This window comes from Mastomys coucha, unplaced genomic scaffold, assembly GCF_008632895.1.
Source record: "Mastomys coucha isolate ucsf_1 unplaced genomic scaffold, UCSF_Mcou_1 pScaffold5, whole genome shotgun sequence".
NCBI classification, from domain to species: domain Eukaryota; kingdom Metazoa; phylum Chordata; class Mammalia; order Rodentia; family Muridae; genus Mastomys; species Mastomys coucha.
Genome location: NW_022196911.1, coordinates 24,078,863 through 24,102,644, shown reverse-complemented (window position 1 = coordinate 24,102,644; position 23,782 = coordinate 24,078,863). Strand labels below are relative to the sequence as shown.

At 49.8% G+C, this 23,782-nt stretch overlaps 1 protein-coding gene across 5 annotated transcripts in view; it reads right to left on the bottom strand.

Annotated features, from left to right (window-relative positions):
- Window positions 1-2,523: 2,523 nt before the first annotated feature.
- Window positions 2,524-23,782, bottom strand: part of LOC116078496 (ATP-binding cassette sub-family A member 3) — a 53,050-nt gene continuing 31,791 nt past the window's right edge. For all 5 annotated transcript variants that reach the window (XM_031353745.1, XM_031353747.1, XM_031353746.1 and 2 more), the window contains 20 exons: window positions 23,482-23,611; window positions 22,511-22,665; window positions 22,093-22,248; window positions 21,694-21,904; window positions 20,492-20,642; window positions 19,238-19,336; window positions 16,185-16,371; window positions 14,518-14,821; window positions 13,540-13,813; window positions 12,107-12,311; window positions 11,532-11,751; window positions 11,179-11,337; window positions 9,723-9,895; window positions 8,054-8,182; window positions 7,725-7,919; window positions 5,003-5,190; window positions 4,477-4,647; window positions 4,032-4,222; window positions 3,839-3,912; window positions 2,524-3,475 (listed from right to left, as the gene is read on the bottom strand). In XM_031353745.1, coding sequence (XP_031209605.1) covers window positions 3,344-3,475; window positions 3,839-3,912; window positions 4,032-4,222; window positions 4,477-4,647; window positions 5,003-5,190; window positions 7,725-7,919; window positions 8,054-8,182; window positions 9,723-9,895; window positions 11,179-11,337; window positions 11,532-11,751; window positions 12,107-12,311; window positions 13,540-13,813; window positions 14,518-14,821; window positions 16,185-16,371; window positions 19,238-19,336; window positions 20,492-20,642; window positions 21,694-21,904; window positions 22,093-22,248; window positions 22,511-22,665; window positions 23,482-23,611 — 3,504 coding nt within the window. In that variant the 3' untranslated portion in view covers window positions 2,524-3,343. The remainder of the gene's footprint in view (window positions 3,476-3,838; window positions 3,913-4,031; window positions 4,223-4,476; window positions 4,648-5,002; window positions 5,191-7,724; window positions 7,920-8,053; window positions 8,183-9,722; window positions 9,896-11,178; window positions 11,338-11,531; window positions 11,752-12,106; window positions 12,312-13,539; window positions 13,814-14,517; window positions 14,822-16,184; window positions 16,372-19,237; window positions 19,337-20,491; window positions 20,643-21,693; window positions 21,905-22,092; window positions 22,249-22,510; window positions 22,666-23,481; window positions 23,612-23,782) is intronic.

Below are 23,782 nucleotides of genomic sequence, written 5' to 3'. Positions count from 1 at the left end.
AAAAAAAAAAAAAAAAAAAAAACCCACAATAAAACGAACTGTCTTAAAATGATGAGACAGCACGGTTAGTCTCAATTGTCAACTTGATGAGATTTAGAATCACCTAGAAGATGGGTCTCTGGGTACATCTAAGGAGGATTATCTTAATTAGGTTAACAGAGGTGGGAAGGCCTACCCACTGTGGGTGGCCCCATTCCCTAAGGTTATGTTGACACCTGCCCACTAGCATAGTGTATTCTAAAGAACTCAGGGTTCTCTAGAGTAACAGAATTTATGAATGTCTCAATATATTAAGGGAATTTATTCTAATGAGTCTGCAATTCAGCTATGAACGGGAAGTCCCAGGCTCTAGTAGTTGCTCTGTCCCAAGAGGCTAGTTGCTTCAGCTGGTCTCCTGTAGAAGCTGGAATCCTGAAGTGGGTTCCAACAGAGGTGCTGGCAAGTAAGTGCAAGCTGGGGAAGAAGAGCGAATCTTCCTTCTTCCAACGTCCTTCTGCCTCCAGCAGAAGCTGTGGTCCAGATTAAAGGTGCGTAACACCACACCTGGATCTGGGACTTGCTCCATCCCTGGCTGACCTTCAGCCCAGAGATCTGCTTGACTCAATCTCTGGGGATTAAAGGCGTGTACTACCTTGCCTGGGCCTAAGCTTTTCATGGTCACTATGCCTCAAGATCTCCAGGTCAAGATCCAGGTCAGAAGCCTGTGTCTTCCAGCCTCAAGATCTGGATCACAAGTATGCCCACCATTTCTGGGTTGTAGTTATTCCAGATGTAGTCAAACTGACTACTGGGAGTAGCCAGCACACATAGCTGTAGTGATTTTGTTCCATGCCTGCCAGCTATTTCATATTGTTGCCAGTCATTGACACAGAAAAATAACTTGACTCAGAGCAGGGTCATGCAGACCACATACCCTGTAATGTTCTGAGGTTTGTTAATTTTAAGAAATTCCACAGCTATAAGCTTCGCTTAGGACTCATCATATTAAAGGTCAATTTGAACCATTATGTCTAAAATGCTGAGTCAGGGCCCACCACCAGGAAGCACCTTCTGCACCTGAGGATGGGCTCAGTGTGGCTTTGGCTTTTATAAGCTGGCCCTGAGAAATGTACAGGCCCCCAGCTTCCAGCTGTTGCCCTGGTCCATCAGTCTTTGGGCGTGTGTTCAGTGAACCTCCCGTCTGACTGAGATTGGCGTTTGTGTGTCTGTGGGCTGACTCCTGAGCTCCAATAGTTTGGGTCCTGGACTAATTTTTTTTAAGACCCAGGTGAGCTGAGCACAAGCAGCTGTTGCTCTCCATGTTTACTTCACTGAGGATACAACGCGAGCAACTCCTTCAAGTTGCTGTGGCTTCCTTGACTCGATCATAACCTGAGCTGGAATGAAGGCTTCCTCCTCTTTTGTCATCAGAGCTTTATCCCAGCAATCAGAAAGCTCACTAAGACAGAGAGTGACCAAACCCCAGAACTCCCCATTGCCTGTGTCACTCAGACTGTGATCATGTCCCTCAGCCTTTTTCTGGATAGCCAAGAGATGGCTGTTCGGCTCTACAATGGTTCCTGACTGTCCTGTGGCCATGACTTCTGAAAAGCAGTTTTTCTGAAACTAACTAATTCTAGAAGGATGTAAAATGCAGATTTTTTTTTTTCGAGACAGGGTTTCTCTGTGTAGCCCTGGCTGTCCTGGAACTCACTCTGTAGACCAGGCTGGCCTAGAACTCAAGAGATCCATCTGCCTCTGCCTCCCAAGTGCTGGGATTAAAGGTGTGCACCACCACTGCCCAGCAAAATTCAGAAATATTGACTCAACATTTTAAAGAAACAGTAGCACATAAATAAAAGGGGACTCATGTTGAAGAAAGTTGTGAAATTTTTCTATGTGCCCACAGATGATGTTGGAGTCAGAGGTGTCTTGCACAAGTTCATACTGTTTTTTTGGATGTAGACAGGACCCACTTTTTATTTGGCTTTGGGTACTGTAATGGTGATGATTATCAACTTGAGGGGGTTTAGAATCACCACAGTAACATGTTTGGGCATGTGAAGGAGTTTCTAGGTTATATTGAGGTGAGAAGTCTGACCTGCCATTTCCCTTTCCTTTCCAGTCTGCATTGGCAGACTGAGCTACGAGAAATGTGGGTGACAACATTCTGCAGTCTAGGGTCCTGGACTGAAAAGAAGGGAGCCAATGGTCAGGACCGGCATCCTTGCCTGCAGATGCGGCATGGCCGATCACTCCTAGCTGCCAGCACCACAGCTTTGTCCCTTTGTGCCCTGGAGTCAGGAGCCAAAATATACCCTTCCTTGAGTTACTTTGGTCAAGTATTTTATCACTAGAAAAGTAATTCATGCCTAATCCTTCACTCCACAGCAGTGAATCCTGTGAGCTTCCTCTCTGTTAGGAAAAGCCAACTCCTGCTTTTGTTTGAAACTTGGTATGAAAGCCATGTTGGATGTGGGATTTGCAAGGTAATGTTACAGTCCCATGACCCCCCCTCATATATATGTATGATTCAAAGACGGGTCATGTCCCCTTATCCTTTATTTTTATAGAATCACAATATGTTTAAGTGTATCCTGAAGAGATGACACTACGCATCCCTGTAGTGGTCCCTGACTGTCCTGTGGCCAGTAACTTCTTGAAGGCAGAGAGCTGGGAACAGAGGACTGTGCTTCAAGTCTGGCCACATCTCTTCTTGTGCTGCCGATGCTCTGTGGGATGACATCTGGCTCAGGATCAGATCAGTCCAGTCCACTGTTCATATTGGAAGGAACATTGACATCTAAGGACGCCTCCACAGTTACATTGGGAGCCAAAGGTCTCAGCACCTAGTCAGAGCCAGTATCTTTCCTTCATGAAGTTATTTGCAACTTTGCTGCTCATTGTTGGCAGCCTAGAAATCCTTGTTGCTGCTCAACCCTGTTGGCTTTCTTTTCCCCGCCTAGGGGAGCTTAGTGTCATATGTAAACATAGACAGGTCCCTGGGGGCTCTCTGGATAAGCACTGAAAAGAAGCCCAACCCCCAGGTTAGCTGCAGTACCAGCTGGGACAGTTCCCCATCCAAAGACCAAGCCTGCCTGTGTGCACAGTGGGATGGGGTCTGGGACTGTGGGTCCAGAGACCTGACTTCAGGAGTGGAAACCTGCATGCTGACCCCTGCCTATAGGCACTGACAGACACACATGGTCCACTTTGTGCATATCACCTTGATTGTTTTCATGTCCATCATAGAAAAAAGTGATTAAAAATGAAAGAAAAGAGCAACTGGGAGGGAGAGGATGCACGGCTGAGCACTGACTCTCCCCTTCCATGCCTGGTGCTCTGGAGGCAGCAGAGCTCCTCCTCATCGTCCATCCTCAGTGGTAGGGGGTTGCAGGTGGGCAAAGCTCAGAAAGACCTGCTCCAGGGAGATCTGGCTCACAGAGTAATCATCCACTCCATACTTCTCCTTGGCCTTCTCCAGGATACCAAATACCTTTTTGAAACAGAAAAGCCATTGGTAAGAGAGCCTAGGGCCCAGAAGGCAAGTCCTCTGAGAATGGGAGGCTGGACCTCACTGTTGTCCTAGAGCCCCTGGAGAAGTCACTCCCATGAGGGTAAACTGTGTTCCATCTCCAGGACAGTTTCCTTCCATGCAAACATTTATTTTCTTCCACCTCAAATATTTTACATATAAAACCTCAAACCCAGCCAATATCAGGGTGAGTGGCAGGGGAAAATTAGAATGTGATTCTAGCCCGAAAAGAACCTGGAGTCACCACAGCAGGGGGAGTCCTAGAAGTTCCTTCTTGATCCCTGTTATGTTAGCACCCTGCTGGATTCCGGGGCCTGCACTCACCTTGGCCCAGCTGAGGTCACAGCCAGGCAGATGATAACGGACCATGTCCTGGTGTTCATCTTCTAGGATGCTGCCTGCAGAAAGGAGATCAGGTGGGTCAGGCTGGGGAGGATGGTCCGGGGTCCTTGGGGTCAGGAGTTTGGGATAAATTCTGTGTGACAGCTAACAGGTCCCATCCAGCACCATCACACACCTGGGAAGGTCAGGTCCACAAAGGCCTTGAACTCTTCTAGTACTTCTTGCTTCCCTTCACTCCGGACCTTGGCCTGCAGGGAGTAGCCGCTGCCAAACTTGCTCTTGAGGTGCTGCGGGCTGCCCAGGCACTTGAACTGGCCCTGGACCATGATGGCCAGCCGGGTACACAAGGCTTCACACTCCTCCATACTGGGGAAAGGGTGGGGGCCTGAGACAGTGCTGGAGGAGGCTGATGCCCACCCTGAATGTCAAAGTCTGTGCAGACAGGAGGGGATCTGTGCCCAGACCAGGACATTCCAGATTGTCCATACTGAGAGTACCCACATTCAGAGCCTGGCAAATGTCCTAGCCGTGCTAGCTACTGCCATATCTTCTGCTCACCTGGTCCCACCCCAGCCACTCATTCTGGCTCTTCCATTGACCCACAGATGCCCAAACTCTACCTGTGGGAGGTGATGACAATGGCTTTGCCAGACTCTCGGGCCCGGGCTACAGTATCCCAGAGTAGCCGCCGGGCCACGGGATCCATGCCAGTAGATGGCTCATCCAGGAAGATGACTGCAGGCTCTCCAATGAGGGCAATGCCAGTGCTTAGCTTGCGTTTGTTACCACCACTGGGGGTGGATGGGTGACAGGTGGGAGGCAAGGTCAGTGATTACCATGAATATCCTTACTCCCAACCAAAGCCCACACCCAAGGCCTCTAGAGCACCCCAGAGGAGAGAGAAGAGGTGAAGAGTACTGGAAAGGCCACTGCATGGGGCTGGAGGCCCTAGAGGGAGCTGGGACAGGGGGCCTTGCCATGGCCAGTCAGCTTGTCTTAGAAGGAAGTGACAGGATATGGTAAGGTCTGAGGCGTGCTGTCACATCCTGGCTGGTTCTGGAGCTACTGATCTTGAGCTTAATGGTAAGGGGACCCTAAACTACTTTGAGAAGGCCCTCAGGAACAGAGGGTGAGTATAGGTCGCACCTGTAAGTCTTCACTAGTTTGTTGGCATGTGGCTCCAGGAGCAGACCCCGCAAAGTATTCTCCACACAGGCATCGATGAGACGCTCAGGAATGCCTCGGAGCCGTGCATACATGACCAGCATCTCTCTGCCAGTCATGTGATCAAGCAGTGCATCAAACTGGGGGCAGTAGCCCATCCGCTGCCGTACCTAGGTTAGAATGTGGCATGGGAGGGAATGGGTTAGAGAGGTCATCTCTCAGAGGAACCCCCTGGCTCATGGTGCCTGCCTGTAGAGGCAGTCCTCAATGCCTGTCCTTATTCTCTATCTCCCGAGTCTCTCCAGAGTTAGTAATTAGGCCCAGGTGGCTGACTATAGCTGAAGCTCTCTAAGCAATAGCCAAGTAGGGACTCAGGAAGGACTGGGCTGCCAAGGGGACAGATGGGCCAGCAAGTGGTCATGCCAGGAGCCTATGACAGACAACTGTGAGGTTAGCTAGCATAAGAATGGTTTCATTAGGTGTGGAGGTGCAAGCTTTTAATCCCAGCACTCTGGAGGCAGGGGCAGACAGTGATCTATGTGAGCTCAAGGCCAGCCTGGTCTACAAAGTGAGTTCCAAGACAGTCAGGGCTGATACATATAGACAACCTGTCTTGAAAAAAAAAAACACCAACCAACTAAAACAAACCTAAACAAAAACCCCACCACTACCACCAGAAACCAAAACAACAACAAGAACAACAAGACCAGTAACAACAAAACCAACAAAAAAAGAAAATAGTTTCCGGGCTGGAGAGATGGCTCAGCGGGTAAGAGCACTGACTGCTCTTCCAGAGGTCCTGAGTTCAATTCCCAGCAACCACATGGTGGCTCACAACCATCTTGCAATGGGATCTGGCTCCCTCTTCTGGTGTGTCTGAAGACAGCTACAGTGTACTCATGTACATAAAATAAATAAATAAATAAATAAATCTTTAAAAGAAAATAGTTTCATTATTATACAAATGGTCACCACATAAGACTTTCCAGCTGACATGTGATCACACACTCTCCCTCGGGTATTTAACAAACATCTAATGCCTCTTCTCTAATAAGAGGCTCATTGCTAATAGCCTTGTAGTGGGCATCACTCTTCACAGGTGTCTTGCTAGTGTCCATGCGCAGCAAAGCCAGGACACCAGAGCAAGCCTCTCCTGGCTCTGGTGTGTGTGGTGTCTGCCCCGTACCTTCTGCTGGCTGGCAGAGTCTCCTCCTAGAGATTCTCTAGAGTCTGCTTTTCATTGATTTGGGACAATTCTTAGCTTTGGCTTGGCTCCCCCACAACATCTCCTTTCCTTCTGGACCTCAGGTTAAGTGTACCACCTCACTCCCTTCCTGAAGTTTCAGATCAGGTGTGGCTCACTGCAAGATCACCTGTGCATGCATTTCTAATGCTTCTTAAATTCTTTTTTATTTATTTGAGATGGTTTCTCTATGTCACTATGGCTCTCTTGGAACTTGCTATGTAGACCACAATGGCCTTAAAGCTGAGTGCTGGGATGTCCAGCAATGTCTGTCTGTCTGTCTGTCTTCCTTCCTTCCTTTTCTCCTTTCTTTCTTTCTTTCTTTCTTTCTTTCTTTCTTTCTTTCTTTCTTTCTTTCTTCCTTCCTTCCTTCCTTCCTTCCTTCCTTCCTTCTTCCTTTCTTTTTTTGGGGGGTTTGAGAAAGGGTTTCTCTGTGTAGCCCTGGCTGTCCTGGAACTCACTGTGTAGACCAGGCTGGCCTCGAACTCAGAAATCTGCCTGCCTTTGCCTCCCAAGTGCTAGGATTAAAGGCTTGCACCACCACTGTTAAGTTATTTTTATAATCTTAGCCAAATACTAAAAATCTTAAATTTGAGCTTGTGGGCTGTGGAGATAGTCCAGTGGTTATAAGAGCCCTCACCATCCTTGTAGAACTGGGTTTGATTCCCAGCACCAACATGGTGGTTCACAATCATCTGTAGCTCCAATTCCAGGGAGCCCAACACCCTCTTCTGACATCCATGGGGCCAGGCATGCACAGAATATACACACAGGCAAAACCACTCGTATACATAAAATAAATAAACCTAGAAAAAAATCTGAGTTTGTTTATTACTTGAGTGCTGTGCCTACGAGTTCTGGTGATGGTTTTCGCTTGGCTGCTTGCTGTGCTCATACAGCAGGCCATGGTATTCTGATCTCAGAGCTCAGCATTGAGCCCTCCCTCCAGAGGACTTCCTGGCATTCTGACATGTGGGGATGCCACAGTCCAGTGCTCCCTACCACCAGCTCAGGGGAGGTACCTACTGCCAGGTCACATTCATTCCCTTTCCTTTTCCAGCTCTGCTTGGCACAGGAGCCTTCTCTACTTTCTCAGGCATGAGGGAACATGTGGGCTGTGCCTGGCCCACCACTGTGGTTTCAGCCCAGTAAGTGAGAACCTGTGGATGGGCTGTGGGCCTTTTCTCTCCTGTTATCTTTCTAGATCTTCAAATCCATATTTATTTATTTTTGTCTATATTTATCTACAGATCAGTCTTAGATAGACAGAGATAGCTGAGTTACGTTTCTTTGGCTAGCATTTCTTTCCTTTCTACCATACGCTTACCATGTGTCACTGTCCTGTCCTGATGTCCACAAATATTGCTATGCCTATGGTGAGCCAGAAACAAGTCTATCTTGCCTCCAGGGTAGCCCTGATCTTGCCTGCTCCACACCAGTCAGGAACCCTGTTGCACCTACCTTCCCAATATCAGAACTGATGCTGTAACCACCAACAAAGGCATCCCCTGAGGTGACTGTCTCCTCCCCAGTCAGCATTTTGAATGTTGTGGTTTTTCCAGCTCCATTGAAACCCAATAGGCCAAAGCACTCCCCTTTCTGGACTGCAAGGGAGATCCTGTCCACGGCAAGGAGCGGTGCTCGCTGGTCATACACCTGTAAAATGCCAGCCAGAAAGCCCCAGGTGAGGAGGCCTGAAGACAGTCCAGGCCCTCTGGTCTCTAGCCCCTACTAGCTTCTGGGGCACTAGGGCCAGCTGGGTGGCCAGTGGAGGGCAGAGCTTGCCTTACCTTGGAGAGCTCATTGATGATCAGCGGTGTGTCAAGCATGGAGTCCAAGCTAGGGACCAGGATTCGGCTCCTCTCATCAGCTACGTCCTGATCCTCAGGAAGCACTGATGTCCGGTTCTGCAATTCTGCCTGATTAGTGAAGATAAAGACTACACAAGTGAATTCCAGCCCCATGGAAGTAGGCCAGGAGCCCACAGTGACATGGGGAATTTGATGGGCCTTCTTAGCCCTCCTACCCTCACCCCCCACTCTTTCACAAGAAGCAAGTGGTCTTAGGGTCTAAACTCAGCATCTAGCAGTAGCACAAGAGCTGTGTGGAACTCAAGGAGAAAATCATACTCACCGAGTGATATGAAGAAAGGTTTTTAAATTTATGTCTGTGTATGGTTGGTTTGCTTACATTTACATGTATGTCTGTGTACCATGTGTATGCCTTGTGTCTGTGTGTGGTTTGTTTGCTTACACTTACATGTGTATCTGTACACCATGCATACACCTTGTGTCTGTGTATGGTTGGTTTGCTTACATTTACATGTCTGTCTGTGTACCATGTTCACGCCTTGTATCTGTGGAGAAGGCGGCACTGAATCCCATGGAACTGGAGTTACAGGCAATTTTTTAAAAAGTAGTCTTTTAAAAATGTATTTTATATGTATGGGTTTTGTTTTGTATCCATGCACCACATGAGTACATTGCCTGTGAAGGCCAAAAGAGGGAGATGGATCCCTTGGAAAGGAAGTTACAGTCAGTTGTGAGCCAGCACATATATGCTGATAATTGATGCTGGTCCTCTGGATGAGCAACAAGTGCTCATCACTAAGCTATCCCCCAGGACTCTCTTCTTCTTCTCCTTCTTCTCTCCTTCTTCTAGACTCTCTTCTTCTCCTTTTCCTTCTCCTTCTCCTTCTTCTTCTTCTTTTTTGTTTTTTTTGAGACATGGTTTCTCTATACAGCCTTGTTAAAGGCATGCACCACCACTGCCTGGCTTTTTTTTTTTTTTTTTTTTTTTTAAAATTTATTACATGTAAGTATACCGTAGCTGTCTTTAGACATCCCAGAAGAGGGCATCAGATTTCATTACAGATGGTTGTGAGCCACCATGTGGTTGCTAGGATTTGAACTTAGGACCTTCGGAAGAGCAATCAGTGCTCTTAACCCCTGAGCCATCTCTCCAGCCCTCTTCTTTTTTCTTTACTAATTTATTTACACAGAGAAATTCTGTGTAGTCCTGGCTGTCTTGGAGCTCACTCTGAAGACCAGGCTGGCCTTGAACTTATAGAGATCTACCTACCTCTGCCTCTAAAGTGCTGGGACTAAAGGTGTGCCCACCACTACTTGGCTTTTGTTGTTGTTGTTGTTGTTTTGAGACAGGGTTTCTTCTGCGTATCCCCGGCTGTCCTGGTACTTACTCTGTAGACCAGGCTGACCTCAAACTCATAGATCCACCTGCCTCTGCCTCTCAAGCGCTGGGATGGTGGTGGTCCCCTACGCTGTGACAGTGTCCTTGGAGCTGGTCATGCTGGAGAACACTTTGTGTCAGCCATGAGGCAGTGTGACAAAGGGGAGGGATGGCTAAGTTTCAAGGCTGGGCTCATAGGGAAGCGGTCCTTCACTGTCCCAGGCCCAGGGGTGCACCTTCCAGCATTCCTAGCTTCCAGGAGCCACTCACCAGAGTCCACCTCCTCCGGAAGGCACAGATGAAGGTTCTTAGTCGCCACAGCAGATTGGTCTCAATGAGGAAGAGCAGGGTGAGGTAGATGGCTCCTGAGGCAGCCATGGAAGTCACAAACTTGCCAACACCTGGGGTGCTCCAGGCATAGAAGTTCTCCTGGTACTGGATGTCTATGCAGGGCAGAAAGCATGGCTGGGCCTTCAGCTGAGGACCCTCACCCTTCCCAGACCCCTATCTTTAGCTCCTTAGGCCACACAAATGGCCAGACCCTCCACTAAGGCCCTATGTCCCTAATGCTTTAAGCCATGCCTTGTGTTAGTCAATGTCAAACAAGAGTCTAGGTGTTTTCAGCTTTGGAAGAATTTTGCCACGTGGAGTGTCGCATGCACACCCATGACAAGAGACTGCTCACAAATTACACCCTTGTCTGCCAGTCACACTACCTTGAGTTGGGACTGAGTGTTAATGTGAAGACGCCCAAATCACATCCCCCATTCTAGGCATTCAAACTTAAGAGTGGGAACAGGCACTCACAAGCTCTGTCCTAGTGCAATGCTCAGCAACATAGTGGGGGAGAGCCGCTTTCCCCAAGGGTATGCAGGGCTCTGGAGGTAGGACTGCCTAGCTCCCTGCTGATGTACAAAGGAGACCATTTCAGGTATAAAAAGCTCCCCACACCCAAAGAGATCTCTTAATCTATGAATATGACTTTGTTAAGAAGTGAGACATTTGACGGTGTCACTGGTTAACGACCTAAGGAGAGTGAGTAGTCTATTCTAGAAGCTGCAGGGCACCAGGACAGGTGGGAAAGTCAGACGCCCAAGTGCAGGTCCAGAACCTGGAAGCAGGAATAAGGGGCAGGGGTGGGACTCGGAGATGATGTGGATCAAGTGTCTTGAGACTCAGAACATTTGAGCCCTGTTATGGAGTTCAAATGCAATCCCTATTGTGGGGTGTTAAGACTGTGGAGATCCAGGTCTGGAGGGAAGGCACAGCATTAAGCTTCTCTTCCAGAGGGGGATTCAGTTCCCAGTACCCACACAGTGGCTCACAAACACCTGAACTCCACTTCAGAGGCTCTGACGGAGTACCAAGCATGTGGTACACAGACAGTAGGCATCAGCTATACGCCCATACATGGGCATTTTTTTTTTTTTAAAGGCAGAAAATGAATCCAACTGTGGCACTTAAAGGTTGGGCCTCTGAAAGGTTATTAGCATTAAATACATTCTACAGGGCAAAGCCTCATAACTGAACCCTGGTGGCTTTAACGAGGCCAGAGGACACATGAGATTCAACTAATCTCAGGTCACATGAAGCCTTGCATTATCTTTGGGATTCACTGAGCAAGATGTCGATTCATTGAATTGACAAACAGATTAATTGAAGCTCCTTGGCTAGGCAAGTCCTGGGGAAGAGCTGAGAGCTGAAGAAGGCCCATCTGGACACTCACTGTACTTCTTGCAGTAGTGGATAGCAAGCTCTGAGGAAGTGCAGTACCGCTGAGTCTCATAGTTCTCATAGAAGTTGCTGACCGCCATCCCCACGCAGTGATTTGGCAGCACCGAGAACACATGGTCTAAGGTTCGGGAAAGTTCTTCTAACTTCACAGCTGGGAAGAGGTACAGACTAGTTATCGCTGGCAGATACCATACACTTGCCTGAGGACTGATCCAGGCAGGGAAGGTCGGGTTCCTCCCCTGGGGAATGCTTTAGACACCCTCCCACCCTGTGACTGGCTAAGCAGAGGACAAAATGGCTGGCCAGTGGGTGGCCAGTGGTTTAGGGTGGTGGTCAGTGTCCCACCTGGGATACGCATGATAGTGACCATGATGAAGGTGGCAATGCCCGACAGGATGTTGAATATGGTCAGCCTGGTATAAGCTGTGGACGCAGCTGAGAAGAAGAAGCTCATGAGGTACATGAGGGGGATGATAGCCCAGCCATACAGCATGAGCAGCAGCAGCACGTCAGCCATGTGGCCATCTCTCGTGAAGGCGTGCACATTGAAGGCTTGGAACACCACCTGCAGCAGCAGACATGAGGCAGGTCAGTGTACAGGCCAGTGGGAGGCTCCCACGTCAGGGAAAGGGTGGTCCCTAGGCTCTGACTGGCCATGCAGATGCAAGGGCTCCACAGTGGCTGCCACTTGAGGTCCTCTCTGAGAAGCATCTTCTTGGTTATTAGAGCTAGAACCAGCAGAGCTAGCCCAGCACTTGCCTATCAAAAGGCAGGAAAGAAAACACCTGCTGTTTCCAACTGGCTTTCAGGGTCAGACTCAGCTACTAGATGGCTTTCCCTGCTGGTCCAGGTTTGGCAAGGGGACCCCAGGTGTGCTCGCTGGGTGTGTAGAGTAGGGGTCCACCTCACCCAGCACTCACCAGAAGCAGTAGACTGGGAACGAGAAAGGAGATGAGGTCCCACAGCAGGGCGGAGAGCCAGAAAGTAGCCACATGGACGCCGCTCACAAACTGAACATGCTTGGCCTGGACAGCCCTCTCACTGACGGCCAGGATGGAAAAGGTGCTGGCCAGAAATGCCATGGCGATGAGCAAATTGAGGGCAATGCGAAATCCTTTCCGGCCCCTGGGGAGGGCAGAGCACAGTGCGTCTGGGTAGTGGGAAAGATTGAGCCCTTGGTCATGACCATCCAAGTCTGTGGACAGTAGCCAAACCACTCGAGGGGCGTAAGGAAGGACCACAAAGATGGTAAAATCCCCACTCCCCGAGGATGGCTCCTCCCAGCGTCCCGCACGAACAAGGGCGGCATTCTCTCCTAGGCTTCTAGATGTTTCTAACCTGACCCCGAGCACTCAGCAGGGCACTCAGTTTGTCAGTGTCCTCTGGGAGATCACTTAAGTTCCTGGACCTCTGTGGTAGAGAAATCGTCTTCCTGTTACATCCTGTGTTCTACAGGCAGTTGGCACAACAGCTTCTAGAAGCAGGCCTTGAAGGCTTTATTTACTCCAGGGCTTACAAATCTTCAGATCTTAACAAATGGTACTGAGCTGAAGAGTGGTACGAAGCTGGGTGTGGTGGTACACACCTTTAATCCCAGCGCTGGGGAGGCAGAGGCAGGTGGATCTGAGTTCTAGGCCAGCCTGGTCTACACAGTGACCCTCAGGACAGCTAGAATTACATATAGTAAAGATGCTGTCTCAAAACAAAACAAAGTATTTGACAAGGGAAAGAAAGGGATGGCAGGGGCAACAACAGGAAGCTCTACAGAGATAGAGCAGGTGAGCAGTTTTGAGGCCTGCGAGCTGGGAGGATGAGAGTGACCACTAGAAGGTACAGAACTGTTTTGGGAACAATGAGATAGCTAACAAAATGACAGAGGGGAAGGGGCCACGTCTGACTGCACAAACAAGCTGACTGTAGTTCTCTCTATGAATAACATTTCCATGAATGACTGGTGTCTGTTAGATCGGCACCCTGCCTGGATGACTGTCCTCACAGTAGTCTGTGCCCCTTAGCCTGTTCTTCGAGCCTTCCAGCCTGCAGCCTGACCGGTATGATTGCCTTTCCTGAGCTCTAAGCACAGCCTTTGCCCTACTGCTGAGGACCCTGCTGGGAAGAGAAGGCACAGATGCCCGCCAGATCCTCAGGCTACAGCCGGCCTGACACAGACGTTTCAGTTCTCATTTGTGGACACAGAATGGTTGAGAGAAAGGCTGAAGAGACCTTGGCCAAGAAGCAGCAGCATCTAAGAGTAGTCACATCACTCTGCCATCTACAGAGCCTTACTTAGGATGCTGTCTCAATGGCAGTCCTAGTGGGGGGCACTTGAGGACTGTGTGGGCTGTATACGTACTCATTGAACTGGTCCTTGGCGACCTGCAGGATGTTCCGGGGCTGGGGATAGTTGGCGATCTCAATGGAGGCCTGAGGGCCACACAGTAGCTTGAACAGAAGATTGTCCACGATGGCCAGGGCAGTGGCTGGGGAGTGGTATGCCTGGTTGTTGAACAGGGCAGTGACCACAGTCAGCTCTCCTCTGTCTTTGAAGGATGTTGCTACCAGGCACCGCTCATTAAAGCCACCTCCTTCCACTGAGGCCCTGAAAACCAGGAACTCCTCTAGGTCACCTGTGGAGTAATGCAGTATCAGGGTACCAGGTGGGAAGATTAGGACACCATCCCCATCTCCATCCCACTGACTCTCATTAGGGACTCAGTACAGACGCAGATGAGATGGGACATCTGCTGGGCCAGTAGTACCCATCACGGTGTGGATGGCTTCCCGACAGCTCACAGAGTCACCCATTTGCCAAGAAGGAATTCGGTTATTTTGTCATCAATCTGTCCACAGAACCCCAGGGTTGCTGGTCACAATGTGGGAGGGAGCAGTAAGTGGAAAAAGTAGTACACTCCATTTAAGCAGAGGCAATGTTGATCTCTGGCTATTAGAGACTCAAGGCAGTTTTAAGTTTAGGATATGGGATGACCAAGGGCACTGTCAATACCTCGCCTATAAACAAAGGTGAGGCATGGGAAGACCACTGGGCTTCTGCTTCTGTTCAGATAGGGTCTGGGAGAATGGGTATGTCCAGTCCTAAGAGTGAGACTGTGTCTCTGTTGTCCCAGGAATGTTTCCTCTGACTCAGTACCATCAAGCTTGGCCTAAGGGACATTGGTGCTGTCCAAAGGCAAATTTGATTGTCATGATATGAATGAGAACCAAGCCAGGGATGCTAACTGTGTTGTGAAGGCAAAGGACAGTAAAGTTCAGCCCAGCAGAGATCACTGACAGTGTCAGCACCACTGGGCCCCATGCCCCAGCTACCCCTTACCTAGCACTTCCCGGGGCTCCTGCCTCTCAGCCTGCAGCATGTCTCTGAGATGCTCAGACAGCTGCTGAGCCAGCCTGGATGTGCCTGGGACCGAGAAGGGCACAACCGTTCTACCATACTCGCTCAGGCTTAGCTTCAGGAGAGGGTCGTCAAACATCTCTGAGGTGTAGTTGATAGCCAGAAGGGCCAGGGTGAGGCAAGTCACAGGGACCAGGACCTGAGCAGCTACCATCTTCCATTCCCGCCAGCTGTATGCAGCCTTCTTCAGGAACATGGCCCAGAACTGCTGGCAGTGAAGGGCAAACTGCAGCAGAGGGAAGGCAGGTGATGACACGGCTGCACACCGGGGGTGCACACACGGGATGCACACCACACGGGATGCACACCACACGGGATGCACACAGGGGATGCACACCACACGGGATGCACACCACAGGGGATGCACACAAGGGATGTACACCACACGGGGTGCACACCACAGGGGATGCACACCACACGGGATGCACACCACATGGGGTACACACAGGGGATGCACACCACACGGGATGCACACAGGGGATGCACACCACACAGGATGCACACAGAGGATGCACACCACACGGGGTACACACAGGGGATGCACACAAGGGATGCACACCACACATGATAGACACAGGGGATGTACACCACAGGGATGCACACCACAGGTGATGCACACAAGGGATGTACACCACACGGGGTACACACAGGGGATGCACACCACACGGGGTACACACAGGGGATGCACACCACACGGGGTGCACACACAGGGGATGCACACCACACGGGGTGCACACAGAAGATGCACACCACACGGGATGCACACAGGGGATGCATACCACATGGGGTGCACACAGGGGATGCACACCACACAGGGTACATACAGGGGATGCACACCACATGGGGTGCACACAGGGGATGCACACCACATGGGGTGCACACACAGGGGATGCACACCACACGGGGTGCACACAGAGGATGCACACCACATGGGATGCACACCACATGGGGTGCACACAGGGGATGCACACCACACAGGGTACATACAGGGGATGCACACCACACGGGGTGCACACCACACAGGGTGCACACAGAGGATGCACATGCGATGGCCTCAGTAGCACCAACTGTGGGGCTTTGGCTGACATTCTCCTTGGTATACTGGCTATAAAATGAGAGCGGGGTCCTTCCTGCCCTCTTACTTCATTAGGTGGCTATCACTGCAGATTTAGCACAGAACTTGGCATAAGGTAGGTTCCCCAACAAAGCAATCTCATAAGCCATAAGCAAACATACAGTTTCCTGTGACTGCCCAGGTTAGAACGCCAAGACGTGGGTTGGGTGTGGCAGGGCACATCTATAATTCCGCACTTGGAAAGAGCCAGGATGATCACAAACTTGAGGCCAGCCTGGTCTGTGTACTGAGTTCTCGACCAACCTGGATAACAGGGTGAGCTCTTTTCTCAAAACATATCAAATAAAAAAGCCATCTGAATGTCTCCTCTCTCTGCTGACCCTTACAGCACGAGCTGTAATCTGCCCTGTGTTTTCTACTGAAACTCCTGCCATGAGGATGTCAGCACCAGTGAGGCTCAGAGGATGACAACCGGCCCCAGCAGCCCTGTGTGGTCCCAGCTTGAGGTGCTCACCCCTGTGTTGAGCTTGACCAAAACTTCTTCTTCCTCTATGAGGGCTCCAATGCCATTTGTTGGGTCCATCACACCACACAAGTTACTATCCAGGGCCCAGTCGCTTGCTCGCCTCTCATGCTGGTACTGCAGAGCAGGAAGCTGGATGGCTTGAATGTCCATGCTGGTGTCCACCAGCTTGCCAACCCTGCACCAGAACACAGTGCCAGTCACAGCTCAGCTTGTGTGTAGGGGAACAGACCCAGGAAGAGGACTTTAAAAAGAGGCTCTGAAGCAGAACAAAGCCATCAGTGTATACTCTCTCCTATTCATTCATCAATACATATCTCCAGAACATCCTCTCTAGGTAATGTCCATGGGAAAGAGACCCTCAGTTAGGGTTCCAGTGCATAAGGCCCTGTTCCCCAAGGGAACTGCCCATAGTCGTCATTTATAACCAGGGTGCTCAACGAAGAAGGAAGAGATGTATACAGCAGCATGGCTTCACTATCTATGAAAAGGGCCCATCACACAACCTGTGCTTCATCCCAAGAAGAACAAGGTCAGGGGGACTTCCTGCCAAGGCTAAGCCTAGGAGGCAGGCAGCTTTGCTTCAGGAGGCCATGACAGGGACAGACACAGTGGAGGGAGGGCAGGTGGTGGGGCTGGCAAGCCCTGCAGAAGCTGCTCGGGGTCAGAATGTGCTGGGCTTGGACTGTAGTCTGCTCCAGGCTGTTAGGATCCATGGTGTTAATATCATTCTCTTCGGGCTCTGGTTGTGAACTTTAGTCAGCCTCGCTGCACACCTACAAAGTTCTCAGAGGCAGTGCCCCGTCTGGTTCTTTCTCTCATTTACTCAGCTGTGCTCACGCTGTCCCTAGCGAGTCACTGAGTAGAGATACGATGGGATAAAAGGATGAGTGAACGTGGGCAAATGTGAGCAAGTGATCAGATGGACAAGCAAGGAAGCTAACGACAAGCTTAGCTATACTAGTGCTTCTGACAGAAGCCTCTAAACGAAGGGTATTTGTCATGAATGAAGTTGCTAGATCATCCATCCCAGGCATCTATCCAATAATGTACATAGCCACACAAAAACCTATATACAAAAGGTTCACAGCAACACAATCCATAAAAGAAAAAAAGAAAAGTGCAAAAAGAGAAACAGCACACGTCCTTCAACTGAACAAATGAACAACACAAGGTCTCCCCAGATGATGCATATTGTCCAGCACGACAGGGAGGAACGCTCTCCTGACACACATTCCAGGACAGGAAAGAATCTTCTCCTGACGTGCTTCAGCACGGATGGACCTCAAAGGCATGGTGCTAAGCTGAAGATGAGACATGACCACCACATGTTGTATAATTCAATTTATGTCAAATGCTCATAACAGGCAAAGCTTTAGTGACAGAAGCGGGCACTGGAGGTGACTGCCAATGTGTGGATTCTTTTCATGGTGGTGCAGAGAAGGACTAAAACACTGTAAATTTAGTACAGTGAGAATGGCAAAACAGCAAGGTCACCCAACCCACCCAACTGTGCACCTCGCAAAGATCCTGGGTTTGATCCTCAGCCCTGCAGAAACCAAACTCTCCAGCAGCTGGATCAGGGTGACGGCCGAAGCTGCTGAGCAACTGAGGGGCCTTCTGATCTGGCCCAGACTAGGTCATCTCTGCATGATTGGAAGACTGCCCCCTCCCACCCTTCCCCAAGCTTGCTTTAGGCCTTGCTCTGCTGGCCCTTGACCAAACCCCTCCTTTTTTTTTTTTAAACTGATTTTCTTTCAAGACCATTTTTTTCCTTTTGAGACAAGAACTTGCTATAGCTGGCTTGGTGCTCACTATATAGACATGACTGACCTTGAACTCACAGAGATTTGCCTACCTCTGCCTCTTGAGTGCTGGGATTATAGGTGCATTCCACCATGCCTGGCCTTTTAAAAATTTAGGTGTGTGTGTGTGTGTGTATGTGAGACAGAGAGGCGGAGAGGGAAAGAGGGAAGGAGAGAGAGAGAGAGGGGCTCTAGACTTGTTGATTTTTCTGAGTCAAATCACAGATTCAGTTCAGAGATACCAAGTGTTGCCATCTCACCACTATTTTCTTTGAGTAGACAACAGGCCACCTACCATGTGAGTGTCTGCATTGCTGAGGCTCCTCCAGTCTTTCAGGTTAACCTCTTTCAGGCACTGGCCTGGAGCTGAGGTAAAGTGGGAAGGCCGGAAGCTGGGTGGGGCCATGTGCTGCACGTAATGGGGAGACCTAGTGGGCTGGGGGCTAGACAGGCAACAAATCCCAGGAAATACCAAGGTGGAGAGGCCCTACAGCTTCTGAGAGCCAGCTGGAACTGAGCCCTTAGGAGGTTGAGAAGTGGCTTTTTTTATTCAACCAAGACACACCAGAAGCCATTCTGATTAGCTCTGTGCTGGATGCAGGTAAGCGAACAACTAGTTCCTTCGCCCTCCTCCCTCCCTCTTGGCTGCACTGTTTCAGGGTATACAAACTCTTGTGCTCAGCTCTACCCACCAGCCTCCCTGTAGTAATGCTGGCTTTTCCTGCTCGTCCCCACAGCCCCTGAGTTAGATGCCTTTGAGCACATAGCACAGGGTCTTATCACTTTTGGTCAGTTATTATTCTGCCTCCTCTGACCATGGTTTCCTCAAGAAGAAAAACCTACTTTGTAAGTATATATTTTACTTCTGGTTATTAGCACTCTATCAGCTAAACAAGCATTCTAGAAATGTTCAGTAACCACGGCAACAGTCTGGCACTCTAAGGATCTGAAAGCTAACACTGACACATCAGGTGACCCATGCCTCAGAGAACTTACTAGCTCTGTGTGACCTGGGTGTGGATGGTTGTCTCAGGAAGGACCTTGGGTAGCCCAGGCACATTCCCCACACAGAGGCCATGGCTTCTTGAGGATGCAGATGTCCATAAAACTAACATCTGAATTCTGGCTCCAAGCCCCTGCCCTCTGCCTTCGTCTCTATGCTCTGACAGTGCTCCAGAGCAGAACCCTTTAACAACACCATCTCCCATAAAGGACAGATGGACACCCACACCTACTGACCGAAGGAAGACCTCCTCCATGGTGGTGACAGAGGCCCCGAAGCTGGCAATGCCCAGTTCCTTCTGCTTCTTCTCCAGTTTAGCAAACAGACTTTCAAACCTGAAAGAAGAGCAGAGCAATAAGGCTTTTCAGACACTTAAATAGTTTGTTTCTAGATAATTGCTCTGTACACAAGAAGGAAAAGACAGGTTGGAATGACATCTTGCAACGAGATTTTTCCTTCTTTAAAAATGAATTAAAATATATTTGGTGATTAAACCTGAGCCTGCTTGTGCTCTTTTTCTCTCTCTCTCTTTTTGTTTTTGCTTTTTTTGTTGTTGTTGTTTTTTTGTTTTTTCAAGACAGGGTTTCTCTGTGCAGCCTTGGCTGTCCTGGAACTCACTCTCTAGACCAGGCTGGCCTCGAACCCAGAAATCTGCCTGCTTCTGCCTCCTGAGTGCTGGGATTAGAGGCATGTGGCGTCATAACTGCCCGTCTGAGACTGAGATTTTGAAACATTGGAATTTTTAAAGTTTGGGACTTTTTAAGTTTATAAAATGTTTTATATGATTGAAGAAAGAGAGGAAGAAAAGAAAAAGAAAGAGGGGAAGGAAGGAAGGAAAGAAGGAAGGAAGGAAGGAAGGAAGGAAGGAAGGAAGAAAAAGGAGCATGAGCCAGGAAATGGGTGAACCATGGAATTGACTGTTTCTAATCCTGACAAGGAGAAGTTCTGAACACTCACAATTTGTCTGCAAATACACAGTAGCTCCACAAATAACTGTTTGTACTTCTACACGTCTTTTTACTTTATTTACTTATTTCTGGAGGGAGGTTGAAATAGGGTCTCATGCAGCCTACGTTGACTCTGAACTCACTATGTAGTTGAGGATGACCTTGAAATGATCCTCTTGCCTCTGTCTCCCAAGTGCTAGGATTACAGTAGGTACCACCACACTTGGGCAAGAGCTTTTCTATATATTCAAGCTGGTGTTAGAAAGGAGTCCCTGTGTGGGTATGAATGCAGGCAAGAAGTAAATGTTGTTGTTTTTTAGCCTGTCTGATGTCTGTCTGTCCTCCTCAGGTGCCAGCACTCTGTCTCTCTGCTGTAATAAGTAGTGAGCAGTTTTAGCCCAGTGGGTGCTCCACCCTATCACCACGCCCATCCCAGACCTAAAGATGGAGAGGTGCCCAGCAGTCATAACAGAGAGTGTACAGAGACCCCTCACAGCCACAGGACCTTCCTGGAATGGCTCTGTGGCTCTCTAGGACACATACCTGTGTGTGCTCTCCTTGGGAAGAATGAAGGACAGCTCCGCCCCGGCATGGCTCTCCAGCATGGCACTGGGGACATGGTGGTGTACTAGCTGAGCGATTCCTTCAGGATTGCAGTACGGTTCTTTTACCAGCGTCATGTGGTAGCCAGCTCCTGCAACACATGGAACAAGCAATAGGCCCACTGGAGGTCCCACTTCTTCTGCCATGCCACGCAGGATCATGGGGAAGCATCTGTACCACACGGTGCAAATGGGCCAAAGCAGATGCTTCTCGGGCTCTTCCACAAAGCGCTGAGTGCTACCTCCCGCAGCCTCCTACAGGGAAAAGGGCTGAGGACTGTTCACTGAATGTAGCCAGGCACACCTATCGGAGGCCAGAGACCTCCTGAGGACAAAACCACAGCAACAATCCGAGCTTGTGAGTATGTCTGCATTGTAGGATTCATGCTGAACATGGCCACAGGGAAGGGACACAGCAGGAGCCATGGGACTACTCTGTGTATACTGAACTCTATCTGGCTTCTTGTCCAATAATGCTTTGCAGGAAACGGCCCTTTCTTATTCCCTTCAGAGACAAGGGTAATCAGTGCCCTGGCTTACCGGACAGACAGGCAAGAAGTAGCAAGCAGAGCTCCTGAGGCTCTAGTAGGGATGAATAACACTCCTTGATCAAGGTACCCCAGCATCTTCACATGGCCACTCAGGATGATGGGGCCCCTGTCTGACCTGCTCTGGCTTTACTAGGAATCTCTAGGGGTATGTGCTTGGCACAGGAGAGAGGTAAGGTGGGAACCATGGGGCATTTTGAGGGGAAGAGTGATCTGAGGGTAGGAGCCAGGTATGTAATGTTGGACCAGGAAGTGACAATGGCAGGCCAGGCATTCCACACAGCAAGGTGGCCGAATCCTGGCTTATGACTCTACCAGCCAGTCTGGGTTGTGCAGTGAGTTTCTGTGTAGGAAAGCAGTGGTGACCACTCACAGGATTCCTGTCTATTACCGCAGGTTCCTGCTCTTGGTAGTCCTGATGTGGCTTAACAAGAGCTCCACCACACAAGATACTCTGCTTTTCCTACAAAACTCTGTGGGGGACAAGAGAAAAGTCTAAAGATTGCCTTGCCCAGCTACTGTCTGGACCCTTCACAGAGGGTAGGGCAATGCCCTGTCATGAGCCTGAGCTGGACTCTGCCTCCACACTGCTCACCGTATTTCTGTTTGAGAAACAGTGAAGACCCACAGCACTGGAGCTCCCCCTTGGCCATGATGGCGATGCGGTCTCCCAGCAGGTCAGCTTCGTCCATGAAATGAGTGGTCAGCAGGATGGTGCGGTCACTCTTCAGCTGCTGAAGAAGGTCCCAGATGGCCCTCCTGGACAGGGCATCCATGCCTGAGGTGGGCTCATCTAACATCAGCACCTGAAGCACAGAGGTGAATTAAGTTCTGTGACAACGACAGAGCTGTATCTCAGGCTCAGGATGGCTGTGCTATGTGGCCTTCGGCAGCTCGATTTGGGGGTTAGATAGGCTGTGGCCACCACCCTGGGCTTGTCCTTGTGTGGGAGCCTGACTTGGCTGCATCAAGGGCCAGGCACCCTGCCCTATACCTTAGAACCCGCTATGAGGGCGATGCCAATGGAGAGCTTGCGCTTCATCCCCCCACTCAGGAACTTGGACCGCAAGTCCCGCTTGTCCTCCAGACTAAGGATGTGCAGCATCTGCTTGACTTCTTCAGGACACTTCTGGAGAGAGAGGCCTTTCAGCTGGAAGGTAGGAATGAGAGGTAGGATATGAGGCGGTGGGACTGATAGGCACTAAACCTACGGCAGGTCTCTGGCTCGAGAGATGTCTTCCTTTGCATTCCTGGACTCTGCTTATCCCTCCACAATTCCCTTCCTCTTCTGGAGTAGCTCCTCAGAACAGACTGCGGTGAGGACAATCGTATACTGGGGCAGCCACAGACTCCCTAGGAATATGAGCAAGGGAATGGTCACCACTCACAGGTCCCTGTCACCACAGACTTACCTGTGCATAGAAGTAAAGATGTTCGGCAACTGTCAGGTTGTCAAACAGGACGTCATGCTGGGGACACAGGCCCAAACTCTTGCGGATTTGAACCATGTCTTGGGAAATTTCGTACCCATGAATATAAGCATGTCCACTGGTAGGGGGGAAGAGACCTGCAGCCAAATCAAAGGCCCCAAATTCATTATGAAAATCTTGTTCACCTGTGCAAGGTACATAACTTCCTTGACTCATGTAAACCACTTCCCCTGTTTTACTGAGGATCCTGTCCATAAGAGAGACCCCTGCATTCTTTCACGTTAGGTTCTATCCAGCTGAGCAGTGAGGATGGGGCTTTTCAGCTCTGTTACAGGGCACACCACTTTGTCATAAAGAAGAGCCTTGTCTCTCTGGCTCTGTGTCTCTCTCACACAAGTGTATTGGCACTGAATCCATTATAATCACAAACCCCACTCTCAACACCACAGTGTGTGCTCTGACAAGCACCTCAGTGTTTCAGGAAGACAAGAAATGGTTCAGATGGTGACACGCACTAGGGGTGACAGGTTCCCGCCTTTCCTCTTTTTATCCCTTACTTTTCCTATGGATACTAGGAGTGAATCCAGGGCTCAATGAATGCCAGCCACTCACTCCACCTCTGAGTCATGTCCCTAGCCAAGCACAGGGGGAGTAGAGTCAATAATATGGGGTGGATCTATTCTTCTGTGGCTGCAGAATTGCTCTTATTGGTTTTTGCTAATCCCACCAAGTTTGGGCATTCCTAGAGAGAGGCTAAGTTAGGGTGGGAACCATTCAAAGGCTCCTCAGATGTTCCCTTGGGGCATGGGGCTAAAACTTTACTGGCTCTAAACATGTCTTACTTCTCACAGGGAAGAACTGAAGCCATATGGGAAAACAAATTTGTGGCTGATGTAAAGCAGACAGAGGGGAAGGGCCTGCCAGGAACAGATGCCCATGGAGTGACCTCTCACCTGTCAGCATAGACATGGTCGTGGTCTTTCCAGCACCGTTGTGGCCCAGCAGGACTGTTATCTGTCCTTCATAGAGGTTTAGGGTCAGGTCTCTGATGCCCACCTTGTCCTTATTACCCACTTGGAACACCTGTAGGGAAGTCAGAGGTTGCCTTGACCCTGTGGCCCCCAGGGCCTTCCTCTCCCTTTACAACATGACCCTAACATCTCAGGATACTAAACCAAGTCCCATGAATCCACACAGAACAGAATTGTGGGGTAGAGGTTACATCTCCCCCTTAGTCCCTACATGACCTCCTCC